Source organism: Anser cygnoides, chromosome 2, assembly GCF_040182565.1.
Source record: "Anser cygnoides isolate HZ-2024a breed goose chromosome 2, Taihu_goose_T2T_genome, whole genome shotgun sequence".
Classification (NCBI taxonomy): domain Eukaryota; kingdom Metazoa; phylum Chordata; class Aves; order Anseriformes; family Anatidae; genus Anser; species Anser cygnoides.
In genome coordinates this window covers 22,921,084-22,940,114 of record NC_089874.1, presented here as the reverse complement: position 1 = coordinate 22,940,114, position 19,031 = coordinate 22,921,084, and the positions used below count along the sequence as shown (strand labels likewise).

At 40.5% G+C, this 19,031-nt stretch overlaps 1 protein-coding gene across 9 annotated transcripts in view; it reads right to left on the bottom strand.

The window, feature by feature from the left end:
* Positions 1 to 8,858: 8,858 nt before the first annotated feature.
* Positions 8,859 to 19,031, bottom strand: part of FAM171A1 (family with sequence similarity 171 member A1) — an 89,110-nt gene continuing 78,937 nt past the window's right edge. For all 9 annotated transcript variants that reach the window (XM_066991672.1, XM_048061857.2, XM_048061855.2 and 6 more), the window contains 3 exons: positions 16,202 to 16,318; positions 13,620 to 13,734; positions 8,859 to 12,972 (listed from right to left, as the gene is read on the bottom strand). In XM_066991672.1, the coding sequence (XP_066847773.1) occupies positions 11,271 to 12,972; positions 13,620 to 13,734; positions 16,202 to 16,318 (1,934 nt within the window). In that variant the 3' untranslated portion in view covers positions 8,859 to 11,270. The remainder of the gene's footprint in view (positions 12,973 to 13,619; positions 13,735 to 16,201; positions 16,319 to 19,031) is intronic.

Below are 19,031 nucleotides of genomic sequence, written 5' to 3'. Positions count from 1 at the left end.
ATTGTCTTTTAGGTTTCATGAATACGTGGCTTTTGCTTATGCCACAAGTAGAGAAGTTGTCCAGAAGTGAGAGGTATGCATCTGTCCTGTTGACTTCTGATCTAGTTTCATGTTTCTGAAGTTACCAGATGGACTCCCAGAGTGCTTAAATTCACTCTGTAGACCTCAGACACTCCTCCGCAGTTGCTCATAAGAGAGACACTCGAGTCCCTTCATCATCTTCATGGCCCTTCACTGGACTGTCTCCAGTATGTCCCGCTCTCTCTTGTACTGGGAAGTTCAGGATTGGACCCACCACTCCAGGTGCAGCCTCATCAGTGCTGAGTAGAGTGGAATAATCACTTTCCTCAACCTGCTGGTGACACCGTGCCTACTGCAGCCCAGGACACCGTTTTTGCAGCCTAGGTCACCTTGCTGTCTTTGCCTGAAGGACACACTGCTTGCTCTTGAAACATATCCCTGAATTTCAGGACCACACATGCCCAACCATGGCAAGTTGACACCATTAGGCCAGTAAGCAGCATGGGTGGCACCTGGTGTGTCCGAACAGGCTGTCTGTGGGCAACTGCAGTTGCAAGAGCACGGTTGTCGCAGGTGGTATGTCTGGGAACTCCCCAAACTGCTGAACACGTGTGATGTGGGCATAACCCGTACACTTGCACCATGTGAAGCAGACCACCAAATGTTATCAGGACTGTTTCATTTTAAACTTTCCAGGTGCAGAGACTCTGTGTGGTAGGATGGGAAGTTACCCTTTTTTATTGATAAAAGATTGTAGATAAGGTAAAATCCTTCTATTTTGTGAAGGTTAAAAAAAAAAAAAAAAAGAAAAGAAAAAAAAAAGTCCATGAAGCACAGTCATTTTACACAAAAGCAAAAAATGAGTAACAAAGGAAAATAGACATCCTAATCAGGAGATGCACTTCACCTAATACTAGAGCATATGATGAAATCATTTAAAATAACTCCGGCATTTGATGAGTTATTCATTAGTTGGTTGGTTATTTTCATAGGTCTCCTTAGAGCTTCAGTAGTGAGTCTTGGTTTGCTTCTAATATAGCCAAAATATCCAGTTGCTTATGGCAACAAATTGGAAGAAAGGGGGAGAGAAAGGTCGATAAAACACTACAGACATGGCTCTCCTTGGCTGCTCCCACCACGTAACAGACCAGTGCTTAGGGGACCCTCTGCACCACCACAAATCCCAGCTTTTTGGAGCTTTCCCCATCCTTGCTGTCTTTCCAGCTTCTGTCTCCTTCCTCTGATTTCCAGAACAGATGCAGTCATGAGCTTGTCTCGGGTACACAAAATTAATATTTGCCTACAATTCTGAGAGGCTTTGAGCCACCTTGAATGCAAACGCATGAATATTGACTTGGCTCCACAAATGGACTTCAGTGTTGCAATGTTCGACTGTTTCCTAGCTGACCCCCACAGCAAAATCCAGGACTCAAAATCAGGCCTTTCAAACACCCAAATACTTCGGGCATTTCAGTGGCTGACATGAATTCAAGAGCACCCTAGGCTACTAAGTGAGGAGCCATCTAAATTTGCCCATACATGTCGAAATATTGAGGATTAGGAAGCCTTAACTCCCACAGCTGTATGGGGCTTCGTCAGATCTTGCCCCTTGGATTAACCATCAAGTGAGACTGTCTAGGATGTGCTGGTGGCAGAGCTTAGATGGTAGACTAGCATAAGGTACACACTCCAGACCCCAAATCACTTCTATGGATTTTTGTCGTCTGCTCTATTTATTTTTTCAATATGCCGTTAGAATATGAAAACCAAAACTATACGTAGCATCTTAGTATTGGTGTCGCTAATGTCTATGGGAAGGAAAATTGTCTCTGTCCTCAACATATATTTGTCTTAAGGCAGGCACTAGATGTTTTTTATTGTAGGTCTGACACTGGAAACTCACATTCAGGAGTTTCACCAAGCTACAGATAAGAACAGATAAAAACATGAATGAGGGGTGGTTGTTCCAAGCAGCATCCCAACCCAGCTGCACGGTTTTATCCAGAAGTGGCAGACGAGATGTGTTGAATTTCAACACAGCTCGAGGCAAGATACACCTCAGTGTTGTCAGGAAAAGTATCTTGGTATCAGAAATATATTCAAGGTTACATTTGGGTATTTTATTTCCCAGTTGTTTTAATTCATCAGCTTGGTAGGGAAGCAGCTCACCTGTGCTCTGTTAGAACAAAGCTGAGTGGCACCACGTGGAAACATATCTAGCATTAAGAGAGAATTCAGGTGAGTTTGAGAAATGTAGGATACAGCATATAGAAGCTTACTCCAGAGAAAATTTGTAGCTGGGATAGGCAAAACCCTGGAAGACTGCTAGTAATAGCAGCAGCAGCATCTGATGTCTTTTGCTGGGCCACAAGAGTCAGCTGAAGGACTAGTCAAGACCTAGGAGGGAGAATTTCCCCTGGAAGGCATTGGCTAAACCTATCTCACTGCCTCCCTGAAGAGAGAGGTGGCTTGCTAATTCAGAAACCCCCCAGTTCACCACAGCTGTATAGTTCAAAAATCCTAGGTCTTACAAAAGCTGCTACTCAGTTACTTCATTAATAAATTGGTAGCAGCATCCTGTAGCTACAAACCAACTCTGAATATCTCATGGACAACGCGTTGCTCATAATCTGTGACTACTGATGGCCACTGACCTAGCAATATACAACATTTACATTTTTTTATCACCATCCCTATGAGACACAAGAGACATTTGTTCAGTCTGTGTCCTGTGGCTGCTCCAGAAGAAATTTGGGATGGAGCAAATATGTCTTACCCTAGGTCAGGGGCATTCCAGTCTACCCCAAGCCACTAGGCATAGTCCAGGCTCGTTTACCCACCCAGTGCTATGTATTAATTACACCCCAGTGAGCTAGTGATATATAATACAGCACTCAGAGTACTGGCATCGTCTGATTATCCTGATGTATTCTGAGTATTAAACACTGCAGAAGTGAAAGTCTGAAATTTTCATGCAGTTGTAGGACTGCTCACACCTTTACACACCCCATTGAAATATTCATTGCATTTAAAATTAGAAATGGATCTGGTATTATAGGTAATAATAAACAACTTGCCACAAGCTTTTTGTAATCTTGTAAACTGGAAACAAAACTGATCCAATTTGAAAATGTATAGTAGTTTAGTATTTCCTCTATTTTCCTAATAAATATTAAAAAAACGTTATGCAGTGAACAAATATGTTTAGACTTTGCTTCATACATGTCTTCTAGTACTACCTCATGGCTATTTTTTTTTATTAGCTGCCCTTTATGCTAGGAACTTCAATCCTGCCTTCTTCAGCCCTGAATGAGATGCAAGGGTAAGTGAATAGATTCAAAATACACTTAACAAATGCACCCAAGGCACACCGTGAGATCACGTCTCCATTTGCTACGGCTGTTCCTGTAGCCTCTATCCTCTAACGATTAAAAAACAAAAACAAAACCAAAACAACAACAACAACAACAAAAAACAACTAACAATGCTTTGCATACAAAAAAAAAAGTCACAGTTGGCTCTTAATGATTATCACAAATTTATACATATTACATATTTTGCATTTTTGTGTCTATTTTTTTTCTAGCTCTTTCAGACCCTTCTCAAACTATCTGTGTGAGTGTGAATTAGCAGTGACAGATTTATTGATAAAGACGGTGTCAACACTGGTGCTTCAGGAGGTCTGACCACTTCTTAGCAGTTACCTCTGCACATCCAATCTCCAAATCAATCCAATTTACTCCCATCAGCTGCTAAATTGTCTGCTCCTCTGTTAGCTTCTTACAGCTCCCCCGTATCAGGGCGCCCGCTGGTCCCTGCGCTTCCAGGGAGGCTGCAGGTACAGCCAAGTTGCTGTCCCCGATTCTGAACTGGGGGTGATGGGTACACAAATTGCTCTTCATCCCTTGACCATTTCAGCGTGAGATTTCTGAAATGAAAATTTTCAGAATTTTCTGTTTGTTTCCGATAGTTCTTTTTTCCCAAAGCAGAAGGGACTCTCCCATATGATAGATGTAAGTATTTTCCGATAGAGTGAAGAGGCTACAGCCTTACTGCAACTCTCAGATCAGAGCACTTGTAAAAGATGAAAACTATTGGGATTCTCCTACATATGTTTTGCCCTAGAATATTTTTCGCTTTAAGACACCCTGAAATGAGATGGAAACCTTGAGAAAATCATCTGGAATAGTTTTTAAAGTTCAGGTCCAGAGAAGTAAAACTAAAAGTCTTGCTATCCCCAGTCCTCAAACAAAAGGTGTGTCTATCACATGCTTTAGTATTCAGCTACCTACTTCCATTAGCATAGGCCAAAGGACACTTTTATTTGGAAAGGTCCTCTTCCTGTCTTGGGACACTGCAGCCTCGAGACAAGCAGACCTTGGATGAGAGCAGTATTTTATGACAAACAGAAGGCTCCTGGGAGTGACAATGTGCTCAGGGATGGTATGTTGACTCTTCTGGGTAGGTGCTGTATTTCCCACATTTCTATGACAGCTGACAGAAAATCATTTCCAATATTAGGCTGCTCAGACCAGAAGTATCCCATTAACTTACAAATCGGATAAACGGATAGCGCTGATAAAGGTTCTTCATACCGTCTGGATGGTTAGCAGCAGATTAACAGCGTTGCTCAGGATGCACACCTACTGCTTGGAGAACTGCACTGACTTGAGAAGTGTCTCATGGACACAGTATCTTCCCCATGAAGAAGATTGGAAATCAGGCTTTATTATAACGCTTCCATTTCTATGCAAATTTTTTTGGAGGTTTTACAGTAATGTTTTACCCTTCAGAATTTTACAACTTTTACAACAACAAAAAAGCATCTATCAAATGTTCTAACAATTCCAGAGTAAATCGCTTGAAGACATTAGGAAAGCTTTAATCACAAAGAAAATTTATGCATCAGGTCTAGGCTAGCAGGCAAATATGAATACATTTCATGGAAGTCAGGGGCTGAAGCACAGCAGAAACTCGGCACCAAACATGGCTTTAACTCTGCAATGTCAGACCACAAGGGCAATTAAGTAAATTAACACACAACTTTATGAGCTCTTGTGCCAGTTCTTCCAGTCAGCCTAGGCGAGCAACCCTGACTTTGGCATTGCTTGATGTCAAAATGCTTAAGCTAGCATTTAAGTCAACCTTTATATTAAATGCATTTATATATGTACACGTGCATGCATGCACATGCATGCACACATTTATGTAAGCACACTTTGCTCGTTTCAAGGAATAAAAGACCAATGCAGTTCTCATAAGGGAATCACCCCTCATAACGTGGGAACCTGGCTGTCACATTCTGCTTCCCTTGTTTTTGGATGTAGGATTACGAGGCGTTAAATTCGAGGTAGAGCTAGTGGCACGGGCCCAGAGAGGCAGATAGCTTCCTCAGGCTCACCCTCACCAACACCTAAAAATAACTTGACTGAAATGTCGTTAGGGTGTCACATTTTACGTTGGCCTCACGGCACGGCACAGCACTAACAGAGGAAGCAGGGGCTGGGTTCATAAAATGGGCTGAAGACGGGAAGAGGGAAACCAAGACACGCAGCATCTCATCTCCAGAGGCAGGGGACGCTGCGTGAAGGGCCCTGCCCTGGCCCTGTAGGTAAGGGCAACATGTGGGCAAGTCTCCTGCGGTGTTACTTTCTTTGCATGCAGATTTTCCTGTGGAAGAGTTTGAGATGTGGCTCTGGCCTCTCTGTTTACTGACAAAAAAACTTCCAACATAAACCTGTAGAGAACTCACCCCACCTGGACTAGCTTGTGGCATGTATGCCCCAGCTGGAGCTACGAGCCCTGGCACCAGAGTACTGGCTTCTACCCAGGGGGAGAAGTTTGGGAGCTAACACTTCTGGGAGGGCACTTGAGAAAAACTTGTGAGGGCTGGGGACAAGACAGTCCTGAGGCAACACCATCAGGGCTTTTATAAATTCCCTACAAGTGCAAAATCGCCAAAAACCTTTAAAACAAATGCTTATAAAAGGAGCTCTTTGAAATAATTTCTTCCAGCTTTGATGCCCAACATCTCTTGCAGCAGGAGCAGGCAGCCCTTTGAGAATGGGACTCCTCATCCCTCAGCAGTTCTCAAGCACCGTTTCCTACCTTCAGGATGTAAAACTGGCACAACCTTTCCTCAGCTGGGGTAATCTAGGAGTCTGAACCTCCAGTCACTTGAACCCCACAGTTACAAAAATAAACTGTACACAGGTATTTCCCTTGTAGCTGCCTATTGTCATCACACTTTCCTCCTCTGCATTTGTAAGCTTCCAAGGCGGAAGACTTAATGATCAAACAGACCAACTGACAATGTTTACTCCTAGAAGAAAAACACATCAATACATCAGGAAATACTTGTTATGTGGTAAGAGATACCAGGTGCCACATTGTGCAATCTAATCGCCTGTAGATACCAGAGGATTGCTGCTAAAAAGAACAAGATTCCTCATATATTTTTAGTGTCAAACTGTCAGCAGGCCTGGTGTCAGCTTATCACCTGGAGTTACATGAGAAACATAAAGAAAAAACGCTCCTCTAGTCTGAAAATGGCACTTGGCTGCTGCCTACTCTTCAACCCAAAGCTCCAGCTCCAAGTAGTCTGGAAATGAAGATATCAGACATGACACGAGTAAGGTTGGCACTGAACCCGTCGCCTTACACTCAGCTCCAACAGGGGAGCGGGAAAAGAATAATTGAGACGCTCTTACTTCCCCAACTTTGGAACAGTTAATAGTTAATTATAACAATTACGTTGTAACTTTATTTTAATCTAAACCTGAGGTGGCACTGACAGGCTGAGGAAAACAGGCACGTTTACACCTGACCGCACTACACAGCCAGCAGAGACGACACCTTTTCATCTGAGTGGTGCGAGCAGCAATGCTATGAGCTGAGCACCCAGCTTATAAGCTCTGTTATGAGCTGAGCACCACTACGATGCTGGGCGAGGTCTCTCCAGCCCATAGGGATCTCTGCACCTGCACCCACAACAGTCCCATGAAAGAAGGGATGCTCTTATGCCAGCTGCCTGCTGGTGCTAGCGAAGTTATAAACTGTGTTTGCACTGAAGTCATAAACTGTCTTTTATACACAGTCATGAAAGTACTGTGTGGGTTTATCTCCTAAATTACTTCCAAAAATGCTTTTTCAACTCCGTCTGGAATAGCTGAAGCAGTTCGTCACCAGGTGGCAGATCCTCCAACCTTAAGAATTTCAAATGTTCAAGAGACCCAAGCAGCAGCACCAACTGAAACAAGAATTATCTGTTGCCCATATGTTTTAGAAAAGCAAACTGAGATTCTTCTTGTTTGACAATGTCCAAGGATGTGCTACCATGCCACCTGCCCCAGGCTGCAGCCTATTGATAGCTTATGAGGTACAGTGTCGTAACAGGGCAGTTGTAACAAGTTTTAATCCTCATGTGGATTCTCACTGGTTAAGGAAAAAAAATTTCAAAAGGCTTTTTTTTGGTTCACTAGGGACATTCCTAGAGAAAGAATAAAAGAATAAATTTCTAACTGAACGCTTGCTAATTTGCACCTGTACTATTCTATAGGCTAAAACCTACATGGGACATGCAGTTTCTTACTACGTCCAACCATGTTGGTCTAGGGCATTGCCATAAAGTTGGCCTTTCAGAGCGTTCATGGGTAGAATGAAGGGCAGAAGACAAAAACAGCACCAAGGCACGTCGAGAGTCCTTAGCTAAAGTTACTCCACATTTCCTGCAAGAGAGCAAAGCTCCATAAGCAATTCCCACGTGGTAGGGCTTTTTTTTGTAAGCTACTCATCCAAGCTCAGTGCAATTTTGTACACTTGTACATGTGATGCATTGCAAATGCTCTGCGACAGGAACCAGTTTATTTTTTTTTTCTCTATTTGTACTGGGTTTAGTATGTTTGCACTCTGACGAAGCACTCATTCAAATAATAAAAGGTCATTATCACAGTAAGTCCAGGTACTTTCCAGTTTCAGAAGCCTTGAGAAGAACATATTTCAGCTGGAACAAAGTGGGAGCTGAGGGAAAACCATTAGGTCAGTGGACTCTTAATGTGTGTATTAACTCCCAACAGCCATAACCTTTCACAGGTCCTATGATATAAATGTACTTTGGATGATACAGTGTAAGATTTAGGAAGTATTAACTTCACTCACTGTCCATTAGAAAATCCTGAAAGCTGATGCATTAATTGAAAACCTGTTCCTAATATTTTTGGAGTCCAATATATTTCCATTACATTCGTAAGCTTTGTCACTACAATCTTTTGTGTTTTTCCCTGTTAACACTTGCCATGAAAAAAAAAAAACTAAAACAACTGCTTTCTTGGTTAGAAAACTGCTGGGTTTTCTGGAACTGCTGACATCCAAATTACACTTTGTTCTGTATGTCTTAGAACCTTAATACTTGCCTCATTGTGCAACTGTAAAATACAAGCAATAAAAAAAAATAATCATATTTTCCCAAAGTATCTGCCTTGATATGTTTTTGAAAAGTAAAAGAAGGCTTTAAGATTAGAAGACTTGAAGATTAGACAAGTGTGTGTACAATAGACATGCTAATCTCAACCCATAATCTGATCTGTGTTACTCTTCCAATTTCATTTAGCATGTGGCTCGGATGTGTTGGATATAGTGAGACATATTTCATAAGCTATGTATTCTGCAAAATCAAATTCAAACTAGTATATGGCTTGTGATAACACAGTAACAAAAATGCTATTTTTAAGAAGATTTGCCAAATGCCTACATTGTGTTTGCTCAAATGTATTTGCTGTATTAGGACCACAAATTATCAAACCCTCAAACTATGTTTTGTGAACATAAAACCAACACAATTAAAGAAACAAATCACTGCAATTTAATAGCAATAATCTCACTTTACAACATAATAAAGGTGGAAACTTTGCAAAGGAATCTGAAAAAGAGAATGTAATTAAAAATGACAGATTTAAGATAACAAAGCTAAAATTAAATAGCACAGTAATTCTAGTAGGCTGAAATTTTAACCATAATGTTTATTTGACACCGCATTCTGATTGGTAAGTGACACCGCATTACCAGCACTTACTGATATCTCATAAACACTATTCCTTTAAAGCAGTATTTTGCAGCTCAGTGACCTTGCACAGATGGACAATAAGTAACCCACCCCCCAGATCCAGCTCACATGTGGTCAGTAGCAAAATTCCTAAACAGAACAGGAAGACCTGGAATGCACGTAACCACTAGAAGGTAACATACAGCTAAAATGGTGATTTCAATATTTAATGCACTCCACAAATACTATTTATTTCAAGACATATACCACTGCCAAACATGAATCAAAGCAAAACAGAGGCGGTGTAGCTTTGTGGATGGAGAGGACTGGGATCTAGGAAATTTGGATTCCGTTCCTGGGTTGAGCCCAGACTCCCAGGTAAGACATTCAGTAAAACGGGAATTACAACACTGGCCTTCTACAAAAACCTTGACATCTACTGAAAGAACAAAAACAAAAACAAAAACAAAAACAATGAATGTGAGTTGGGGCTTATTATTAAAAATTAAATAGGAACTATATAACACTTTCTCTAATCACCTTAGAGACTATATAATAATTAACTTGATTAAGCGTGGCTGCTGCTAATGCTGCACAGAAATAATGAAACATGATAAACGGAATATTTATGACGGACTTCACATGAGCAGAAGTCGCATACTTTCTCTTCTTTGAACCCAATTCATGACGAAGTCAGAAGTATCCAGTAAATATGGGTACTCACAGAAGTCTCAGAATGAGCACTGGTCCCGCACAAAGCAGACATAGAGGGGTACGGTGATACTAGGATTTCATTTTGAAAGTCTTCAGTGATACTTAAGCAAACAGTTAGGTATTTACCAAGACAGGGAGGATGCTTTTCTAAAAAGGGGTCTACATTTCCGTATTGGGTGAAGTTGATGAGAACTGCTTAAGAAAGTTTGATTGTTAGTAAGTGATATAAATGTGAGTACGCACAGCAGAAGAGAAACCAAAGTATTTTGCTCATTAAATAATATAAAATAATGTGATGACCACCAATAGAGGAAAAAAAATCCACAAAGATTTTTTTTGCAGTTTATTTTCAATTATAATTTTTGGATAACCAAGCAGCTCTGTATGGAGAAAGCACAGAAGAATAATTCTGGCACTTTTGGATAGTACATTTTTTTCAAAATTTTTCTAGACACATTCAGTCCATTTGCTCGGTCTATAATTCATTTTATGAGCATGATTAGCTCATATGATTCCAGAGGAAACTAACAATATATACAGTCAATGAAACTATCTTCTTGGCTACTCTGGGCCCTTTAAAATGTCTTCTAAGTCTACCCTGGCTAAACAGAATCCACAATATACATGATAGCTACAGAATACGCTGTATTGAAATGAGAAATGCTCAGCACAAAATGGGACTCTTGGCATGCAGCTTAAAATAAAAGGTAGAAGTTCGGAAGTTTATAAAATCCCAAATGGGGTCAATTAAAAGGAGTTAGCAAAAGAAGGGACTGTTCATTGTTACTGTAAAAAAGGCACTTTGAGTAAATGGGACCAGAATTGGAGGAATCTTAGTCGACACAAAGTTCAGTTTGGTTTCATAAAAAGGCTTCAATGCTAAGGGATGCTACTCAAGTTTCCTGCAGTTTTACATTAAAATAAATTGCTGAGTAGTTTATAATAAAGGACATAAAATGTTTACAACCAACTTGTAAAATTAAGAAAAGCATAGTATAAGCAAAATATTACTAAAAGCAGCAATGCATAGCCTTTCATTGAGATAATGCACAATTTTGGACACCATGTGTCAAACTCTTGTTTTTAAGATACTTTCAGTAGCATTATCAACATAAAAATGGCCTACAAAACAAAAGCTTTACCAGCTCCTATTCATAAGGAGATTGAGGTCATAAACCAACCAAAACAATTTGTCAGTATTTTCAACATCCTGGATGACCAATATCAAGTATATGGAATAACAATCACACTCTTTGTTCAGCTATCTCACTGGAGGCAGCCGTTTAATCAGAGGAATGATTTTAATTATTTTTCTAACATTTACACAGTAATGCATTTAAGTTCTTTCAAATGTTGCTCACCACAGTTTGTTTTTCTCTTTTCTCTCCACCAAAAAAAAAAAAAGAAAAAGAAAAAGAAAAAAAAATCAAGCACTTCCACAGAAAGAATATTTGGCAATTTTATACTCCACTGAATTGTGGATTTTCACAATAGCTCACTTTAGATTGAAAGTCATTAGTGGTCTTTCCTCTCGTTTCTGCCAAGGACTCTTCTTATCTTCCCCTTGGTCGTCTTCCTCATCCTCCTCATCCTCCTCCTCATCTTGAACTGATGTTCCATGTTCAGGACTAGTTAATGGCTCTGGTTTGGTATCCACAGTTCTTGTCTCCTCCTGCAGGCTGGGCAGCTGCACACCGCTCCTCTTACCAGTGCCTTCTAGTAGGCATCGTAGAGCATTGTCCTCAGGGCTACAGACCGCTGTTCCACACTCGCTGCCACTTTGGTCCATATCATCCAAATACACAAGCTGTGTGTAAGCTGTGCTATCTGAAGCCTTCCGCTCTCTCTGCTGGTGCTCTTGCACTGGCGGGTGACTCTGTGGTGCAGACAGATGATCTCCTCTTCCCTTCCGTGCAGATTTTGGTTCATTCATGTCAACGCCAGAGTCCAAACTGGCATCGTTACTCCCATTCCTACCAGCTCTTTGGAGATCAATGTACGAATGTCTAACGTGAGCATTTGAACGTCCATCTAGGGAAACAAACCAAGCTCGAGGATGAGGCAGTGGCTTTCCACCTCCTAATTCCATCAAAGCCTTTTCTGTAAGAAGCTGCACTTCGCTATTCATTTGAGCCAGGGACGCATCATTAAGGGAGGCTGGAATGGAAATAGATTCAGACATGGAAGCGTTTTGTTGACTCCACTCGGTTGCACCTGCATCTTGCAAATGTTGCTGAGATATTGCTTGGGCTGTTAACTGTTGGGGTTGTAGCTGTTGTGGGGGGTGTGGAAAAAGCCGTGCGTGGGGGTTAGGAAGCTCAGCTTGAAGTCTTTCTATATCAATTGGCTGGTCGGCTGGGACAACCAGCGGCTGGCTAACGTAAGAGTGTTCTCCCGGTAATTTCATGTAGTGACCTGGGATCACCAATGCAGGCAAAACTTTTCTGTAAACACTGTCATTAACTTGGTCAACAGAATTGCAGCAGATTAACTGACCTGGTCGAGGGAAAGATGTAGGTCTTTCCAGGTGATCGACTGAACGAGACATCATACATTCAGTAGGTCTGCAGTCCAGCAGCTCTTTTTCAGGGGCTGAAGGTGTGGGGTATATTTGTTCCTGAATATTGTATTTACTTCCAGTAGCAATATGGTTCATAGATACTTGAATTTCTCTCTCTTGCTTATCAAATAAAGGCTGAGATAGCATAGCATTATAACTTCTCCTGTATTCCTCTTTGATGGGGGACTCGTAGCCTTCTGCTGTTTCTGTAGATTTTCTTGTCTTTAAAGGAAAACTGTCTGCTGATTTGTGGTAGTCTTTTCTTAGAGACCCGCTGGGAGTCAGGTCATCCAAGGAAATCCTGCTCTTGTCCTTCTCCTTGTCAGAGAGCAGTTCCTCTCGGGAGCTAAACTCCTGGGAAGTACTGAATGAGTGTTTGAGCATAGGTGTATGCATATCTGCTTCTCCACTAGGTGATACCATCTCCATGTGGACAGCACTCATTAATTCCTTTGCACCTGAGTTTTCAGTGTGTCCATTGCTAGCAACAGACAGCCCACCAGGAAATTCTGACTCACGGCGTGAAAATATTAAATTTATATGGGACATAGAAGTTGCTTGATCCTTCTTAGAAGTGTCCAGTGCTGTGGAAAGCTGCAGTTTCTTATGATGCTGACGTGGTCTTAAACATTTTCTTCTATAAAAGCCGGTAACAAAAGAAGTTACATATTTATGACTGTTGTACACAGAAACAAGAACAGCAAGTGTGTCTCAATGGGAGATTTTTAAGCAGTGATTAATGTTAGGGGAATCGAGCTTTTATTACATAACCCAACAATTAAAACCTTATCTTAGCAGCAAAAATAAAATTAAAGAATAACTTATGTCAATTGGGAAATGTCTCAAGCACCAATTATAAATTGGAGCAAATGTCTGGAGGAGGCATATACAAAATCACACATTAATATACACTTGCTGATATAAGCTTAACATTCATTTTAATATAGGAGTGATTAAAAAAGGTCACTGGCAAGTGCAGAACAGATAGAATTACATAGATCTTGGACCAATGCCTATGTTTGATAGAAGGTTTTAGAAAACACAGGTTTGTGTGCTTCATTCAGCTACCATCCTACCAAAGGCAGGGACTATATATGCTGCATATGCTACCAGGAACACATGAAATTGATCTATTTCTTTCATTTTCAAGTACTTGCTTTCTTCTTCTTTCATTCCAAGTACAAAAGTTTCAATGTAACAGCTTTCAATTTCATGAGCACAAAAAAGTTTACACTTTTTTTTTTTTTTTTACATGACCTAAGTAACCAGGATGGTGAATCTTACCTGCAATAATACAAAAGGAGACACAGCAAGACTAGAAGTATGAGAGCCATCCCTCCTAAAATTGCCAAAAGAAACATTGTGTGATAGCTGGTAATGTCGTGTGTTACAACGGGACCTGGAAGGCCAGAAAAGAGAATTTAGACCTGTAACAAACTGCAAACAATAAGAGGAACAGTAGTTTAAACAGAGAGGGACATCTTCCCCGGTTATCAGGATGCTACGTGAGCAACACTGCCACTCAAAGCCCTGGTGCCTATTGGGCTGACCGCCTCTAAAGAAGGGAGCAAGTTGTGGAGAAAGCATGTGCTGGTTTTCATGTCTGCAAGTCCAAATAGATCATTCTGTGGAAAAGCAGTTAGTTTCAATGGGAGCATGCATCAGTGATTGCTGCCTTCCAGGTCCTGATGCTGACACAGTGCACTAAAGCTGTCATCACTGCAGAAAAGTCGTCACAGCATCTTCCAGCACTTTAATGCATGTAGCAGCTCTGTGGCGAACAACTTCTCTCTAAGGACATTTGTGTTGCTTTGCACTAAACAGTACATACATTGCAATGCAGGATTCATTGGGAGATGTGTTGGTGCTCTTAAGTCTAGATCAAGCCAAGCCAAGTGGATCTTCAGTAGCTTTAAAAGCAAACCGCTAGTGAAACAGTGTTGTAACTCCAGGTTCCAATAATGCTTAGGAAATGGTCTAACATACAGAGAATGCACACATGTGGACAGCATCTGTGCACAATTTTGCATGTGTAACCCTGTTGGTTTCCAAAATCCTTATCATGATTTTGAAAAAAAGGCCCAAATTTCCCTCTGCAGGCAAGGAGGTACAGCACCAGCTGACAGAGTAACATGCATGTACCGTGAAGGACAGCAAACTTGAGCAACATTAAGGTTCTAGGTCATGAGGTTTGTAAATCCTCATTTGCGGATCTTGAGTGGTCTGTAGAGCCACTGCTAGGAAAGCAAAGCTCACTTCTGTCCATTTATTAAGATAAGAAATTGAATAGATTCATTGAGGAGACAAAATAAGCAAAAAGACATTACCCTGATTAAAAATAACATCAAGTAGATTACATTTGGGAAATCTAAGTATTTATACATTCTATCTCACTATTACCTTTACATAACTGATTGATACTGTTGTTGATACATTAAGCAAAAAGAAAAATTATTTGATTTTTTCATGAAAATGTTGCTCCCATTACAATAAAGTTTTAGGAATTCTGGTCTAGCCCTCAGAAAGAAGGAAATGTAGAATAAAAGCAGAAATTCTGCCATACAAGTTAAATTGCAAAGACAAACGTAGGCCTTTTCCCGTTAAGAGCTACAGGCTGCTTCCTAACTTATGAGTTACAGTCCCAATTTCATGGCGAGTGGAACTTCCCTACAGGCTGTGACATTCGGCTCAGAGTGGTTGTTTTTTCTTAAAGTACAATTACTTTGTAAAATTCCATTCAATTCAATATGATAGTTTATTTTGATCTGCGCCTTTACCTAAACTCCAGTCAGCAATGAATCAGATGAGTATTCTAGCAGTTTAAGGTAATATACCTTAAATAAAAAGCTTAAATAATGTATAATACACACAAAAAAATCTCTACATAGAATGAAATGACTTCATGGAATATACAAGTAGACTTTGAAAACAAAGTCCTCATGTCAGAGTTTGCTGCTTTTTTTGTTAGATATAGTTTATTTAGTTTGTACAGCCAAGGCAAGAATGTTTTAATTTCTACTGCATTTGGTTTTCATCCTCTCTAAGAATAGGAGATTTTTGCTTGTTTGATTGGCTCATTTATACAGAGGTATCTCTGATTTTTGTTGGCTGAAGAACTAATACTAAGAAACCTGAGGCAGCCACAGATAGGAAAAAGGAAGAGCAGGCTGCAACGTTAATAATCTCCATGGGCACAGATGTAAACGTAACACCTAGTTCAGAGTGACTGCCTGAAGTTGTGCAAAGAGGCTTGCAGATGGCAACCAAGGCCACTCTACTGATACGCCTCCTGCAACTTTTACCCTGTGTTAATCATGGTGAAAATTAATCGGTCACCAAGATGATGCAAAGCCTAAGCCACAGCAAAATGGGCATCTTCAGGGAAAAAAAAAGTCCAAAAAATGTTATGATCAATCAATTCATTAGTAAACGTCTGACCTGGGATAATGCTGGTCTTAGGTGAATCAATTAATTTGGGAGTTTCTGTAAAGAAACTTCATAAAACATATTTTTCTACCTACTGGATACCAATACATTGACGTTACAACTCCCTTCATTTTCTAGCAATGGCTCTGCCAGGCAGTGGTGACAAATGCATCAAAGCAGGAACACTTTAAAAAGTGTCCCATTGAAATGGTTCAGAGATTAGCATTAGCATACTCGAAACAACTTCTGAGCACAATTTTTGCCCCCCACAGTCCCCAAAAGATTTTAGCCCTTTACTTTCAGATTTCTGTTTTCTAATAATCCATTATTGATCAAGCTGTGGCATCTCAGATGAGTTCATTCTGAAAAATATAAACATTATATATGAATAAATAATTACTCAATGATGGATGTATCAATAAAATTCAATTCCATCTTACCTGGGATAGTAGGTGACATAGCTGCAACCCAGTAGCCCAGCTGAGGTGCAATGTAAGTCCAAGTCAGCTGATTTCCTTCTTGCTGTACAAGGCCCAAACTACTCTTCAGCCATGTCCCTGTAAATATAAAGGTTGTAGAAAGGCATTACAGATATATCCACACTTTCCTCTGCAAACAAGTGGAAAAGCAAACAGTAACCTATCGATGTGCTTTAGGTGTTGTATGCATTGCTGTGAAGTAGGAGATCATGCGTTTCTGTCAATAACATCTGAGGGCTCCCACAGGCAATCATCCCTGAGGCCTTTTCAGAAGCTCTGTACAGAAATGTCCTTAAAATTTAGTACAACTCAAAGTTTCAAAAAGGGGTTATAGAATATAATTATTGTCATACTAGATTCCACTTTTTTTAAAGAATGATATTCCTGGAGCTGATTATATGTAGACAGCCCCCTTAAAAACTCTATTTCAAGAGACAGCACATCTCTCAGACCACACGCGTTCTCCACACCACCCTTCTATCTCTCGGCAGTGCAAGTGGTGTTCCCAGAAATGTCGTTTTTCCCATACAGAAGACAGGCTTAAAAATGTTATTTCCAGTAAGTGTAAAAGTAAGTTGTCCCATCACTTTCATTCAGCAATGTTAGTCATTCACAGTGTGTATGCGCTGGGGAATGCTGTTTGCTTGGTAACGGACGATGAGTTTTCTAAAACATATTTCTCAAAGGAAGTACAATAAATTTTTTAGACTTAGGAATTGACCGTTTCAAAATAAGTAGCGCAGACAATATTAAAACCGTGTGTTTAAGTTAACAAACATCATTAATAGTCCAGAGTGATGATCTATATTAGATGAGAGCCTTTCTAAGATAAGCTATGTTGCAAGAATTGGGCTACAACACACCTTTATGACCAAATCAGTTGTTAGTCTTTTTTTTGTAATTCATTAAGATATCTAATTCTGGGGCTGTCAGAGAAAAAAATCACCTTGATTTCTAATATATTAAATAAATCCATTTTGGCTTGTAGACTGCTCCCATCTTTTCTGAAAGCAGCACAGGATTGCTACACCGCGCACTGCTGAGAGTTAACTATTCAGATTGCAGGTAACAGACGGGTTACCTGCATGGGTCTGTGCAAAAAGATTCCCCAGCTGCAAGAAAACAGGAGCGAGTGGAGGGAAGGCAGGCCCAAGAAGCATTTCCTGAAGCTGCAGCCCTGGCTTGGCATCACCAGTGCGTACTGTACCAACTGCAGTAACGCAGCCTGAACAAGGAGGTCCTTTGCAGCCACTACCAATACAGCTCATCTGCATACAGAGAAGGCATAAATCCCTTTGCATTTCCGTAGAGCACCTCTGTGTTTCTATCTAAAAAGAAGGCAGAACGCTGTGTTTACCTTACTTGGCTTCAAACGCTCACTTGAAAGCAAGTTGCACCTTGTACTTGTGAATCTCTTTCCTTTCAATAGCCTCCTACAGAGCATTCCTGGAAAGGTGCTCTTCATCAGGTGTCACTCAGGACTAAGCACGAGCATTTGTGGATGCAAGTCATCTGTACATTTAGCAGTCAATGCAGAACCCATGGAGGAGATGCTTTTTTATTTTTTATTTTAAATATCACTGAGATCCTGATGATTTCCTCCATGTTTCTTGGATTATCCACCTGTGCAGACCCTCTCTGTGTGAGAATGGCTTTTCTGAGTATTTATTTCCTCTCTACTATTGATTTTTCCTGTGTAAGTGCACCCTTGAAGCCCACCATCTGACTAGTGGCTCTGTATTTGAAACCAAACTGACTTTGTGGCCAACAGGAGAAAGAAATTACTGACAATTTTTCAGTTCTCCAAGTACCATTTTCCGTCTGTACACAGTAGCAATAATATCTTATTTCACATAGACAGTCAGGCAAGACGAGTCATTTTGATTCACAGTACCAGACAGACCAAAATCTGTGTGTGTAGACTTGATTACATGGCGTCAAGAAATGTTGTATCCGAACCCCTTGATGTAGCCATTACTTTACCCAATGTGGGGAATTTTCAAGAAGAACAAAACTGAATTGTCCAGTTGTGTGTAAAAGTTTCTGGAAAAACTAGGAAAAGCAGATTCATTTTCTTCTCCAGGATGGCTGAAGATTTTCTACCAATGCACTTTTTTCAGAATGCATTATGGTAACAGACATGAACCACAAGCTGAAAAATAGCCCATTGGGCCATTCTATCCTGTGCCTAAAAATGCCACTTGATAAGAAGACTGTAAGATTAAATTTTTTTTTTTTCACTTTCTTTTTTTTTTTTTCTTTTTTTCCCTGCAAGATCTGTGGAGTAAAAAGAATCCCTGTGGAGATACCGAGAAAACTGCTATCCCAGACAAAGAGAATATGCACCAACTATTCAAACACACAACTACGTGAAATAAAACAATAACAGATACAAAATTGCTGATCAAAAAAGAGAAGAATGGCAGGGCCTGGGTGATGAACCTACTGCTTTTAGAATCTATAACCCCCCTAAATTTAAGGAAAAACAAAACACATACATAGGTAACATAGCAAAGTTCACTGCTATCTTTGTCATCTATTTTTATAGTTAGTTACCTCTTCGAGCAGAAGCAATTATTGATTTCTTCACTAGGGGGAACTTGTGTCCAGCTTGCCTTCCTCGCACTACGCCGCGTTCCAACAAACACAATCCCTGTAATGCCTCTTTAAAAGCCTTTTGCTCGGTAATACCCAGCTTGCACAATGCAGCGATCAAGGAGCTAACAGAGGCTGCACTCTTATCGCAGCGAGCAGAGCTCAGCTGCCATCCTGCCAACCAAGCAGCAGCTCG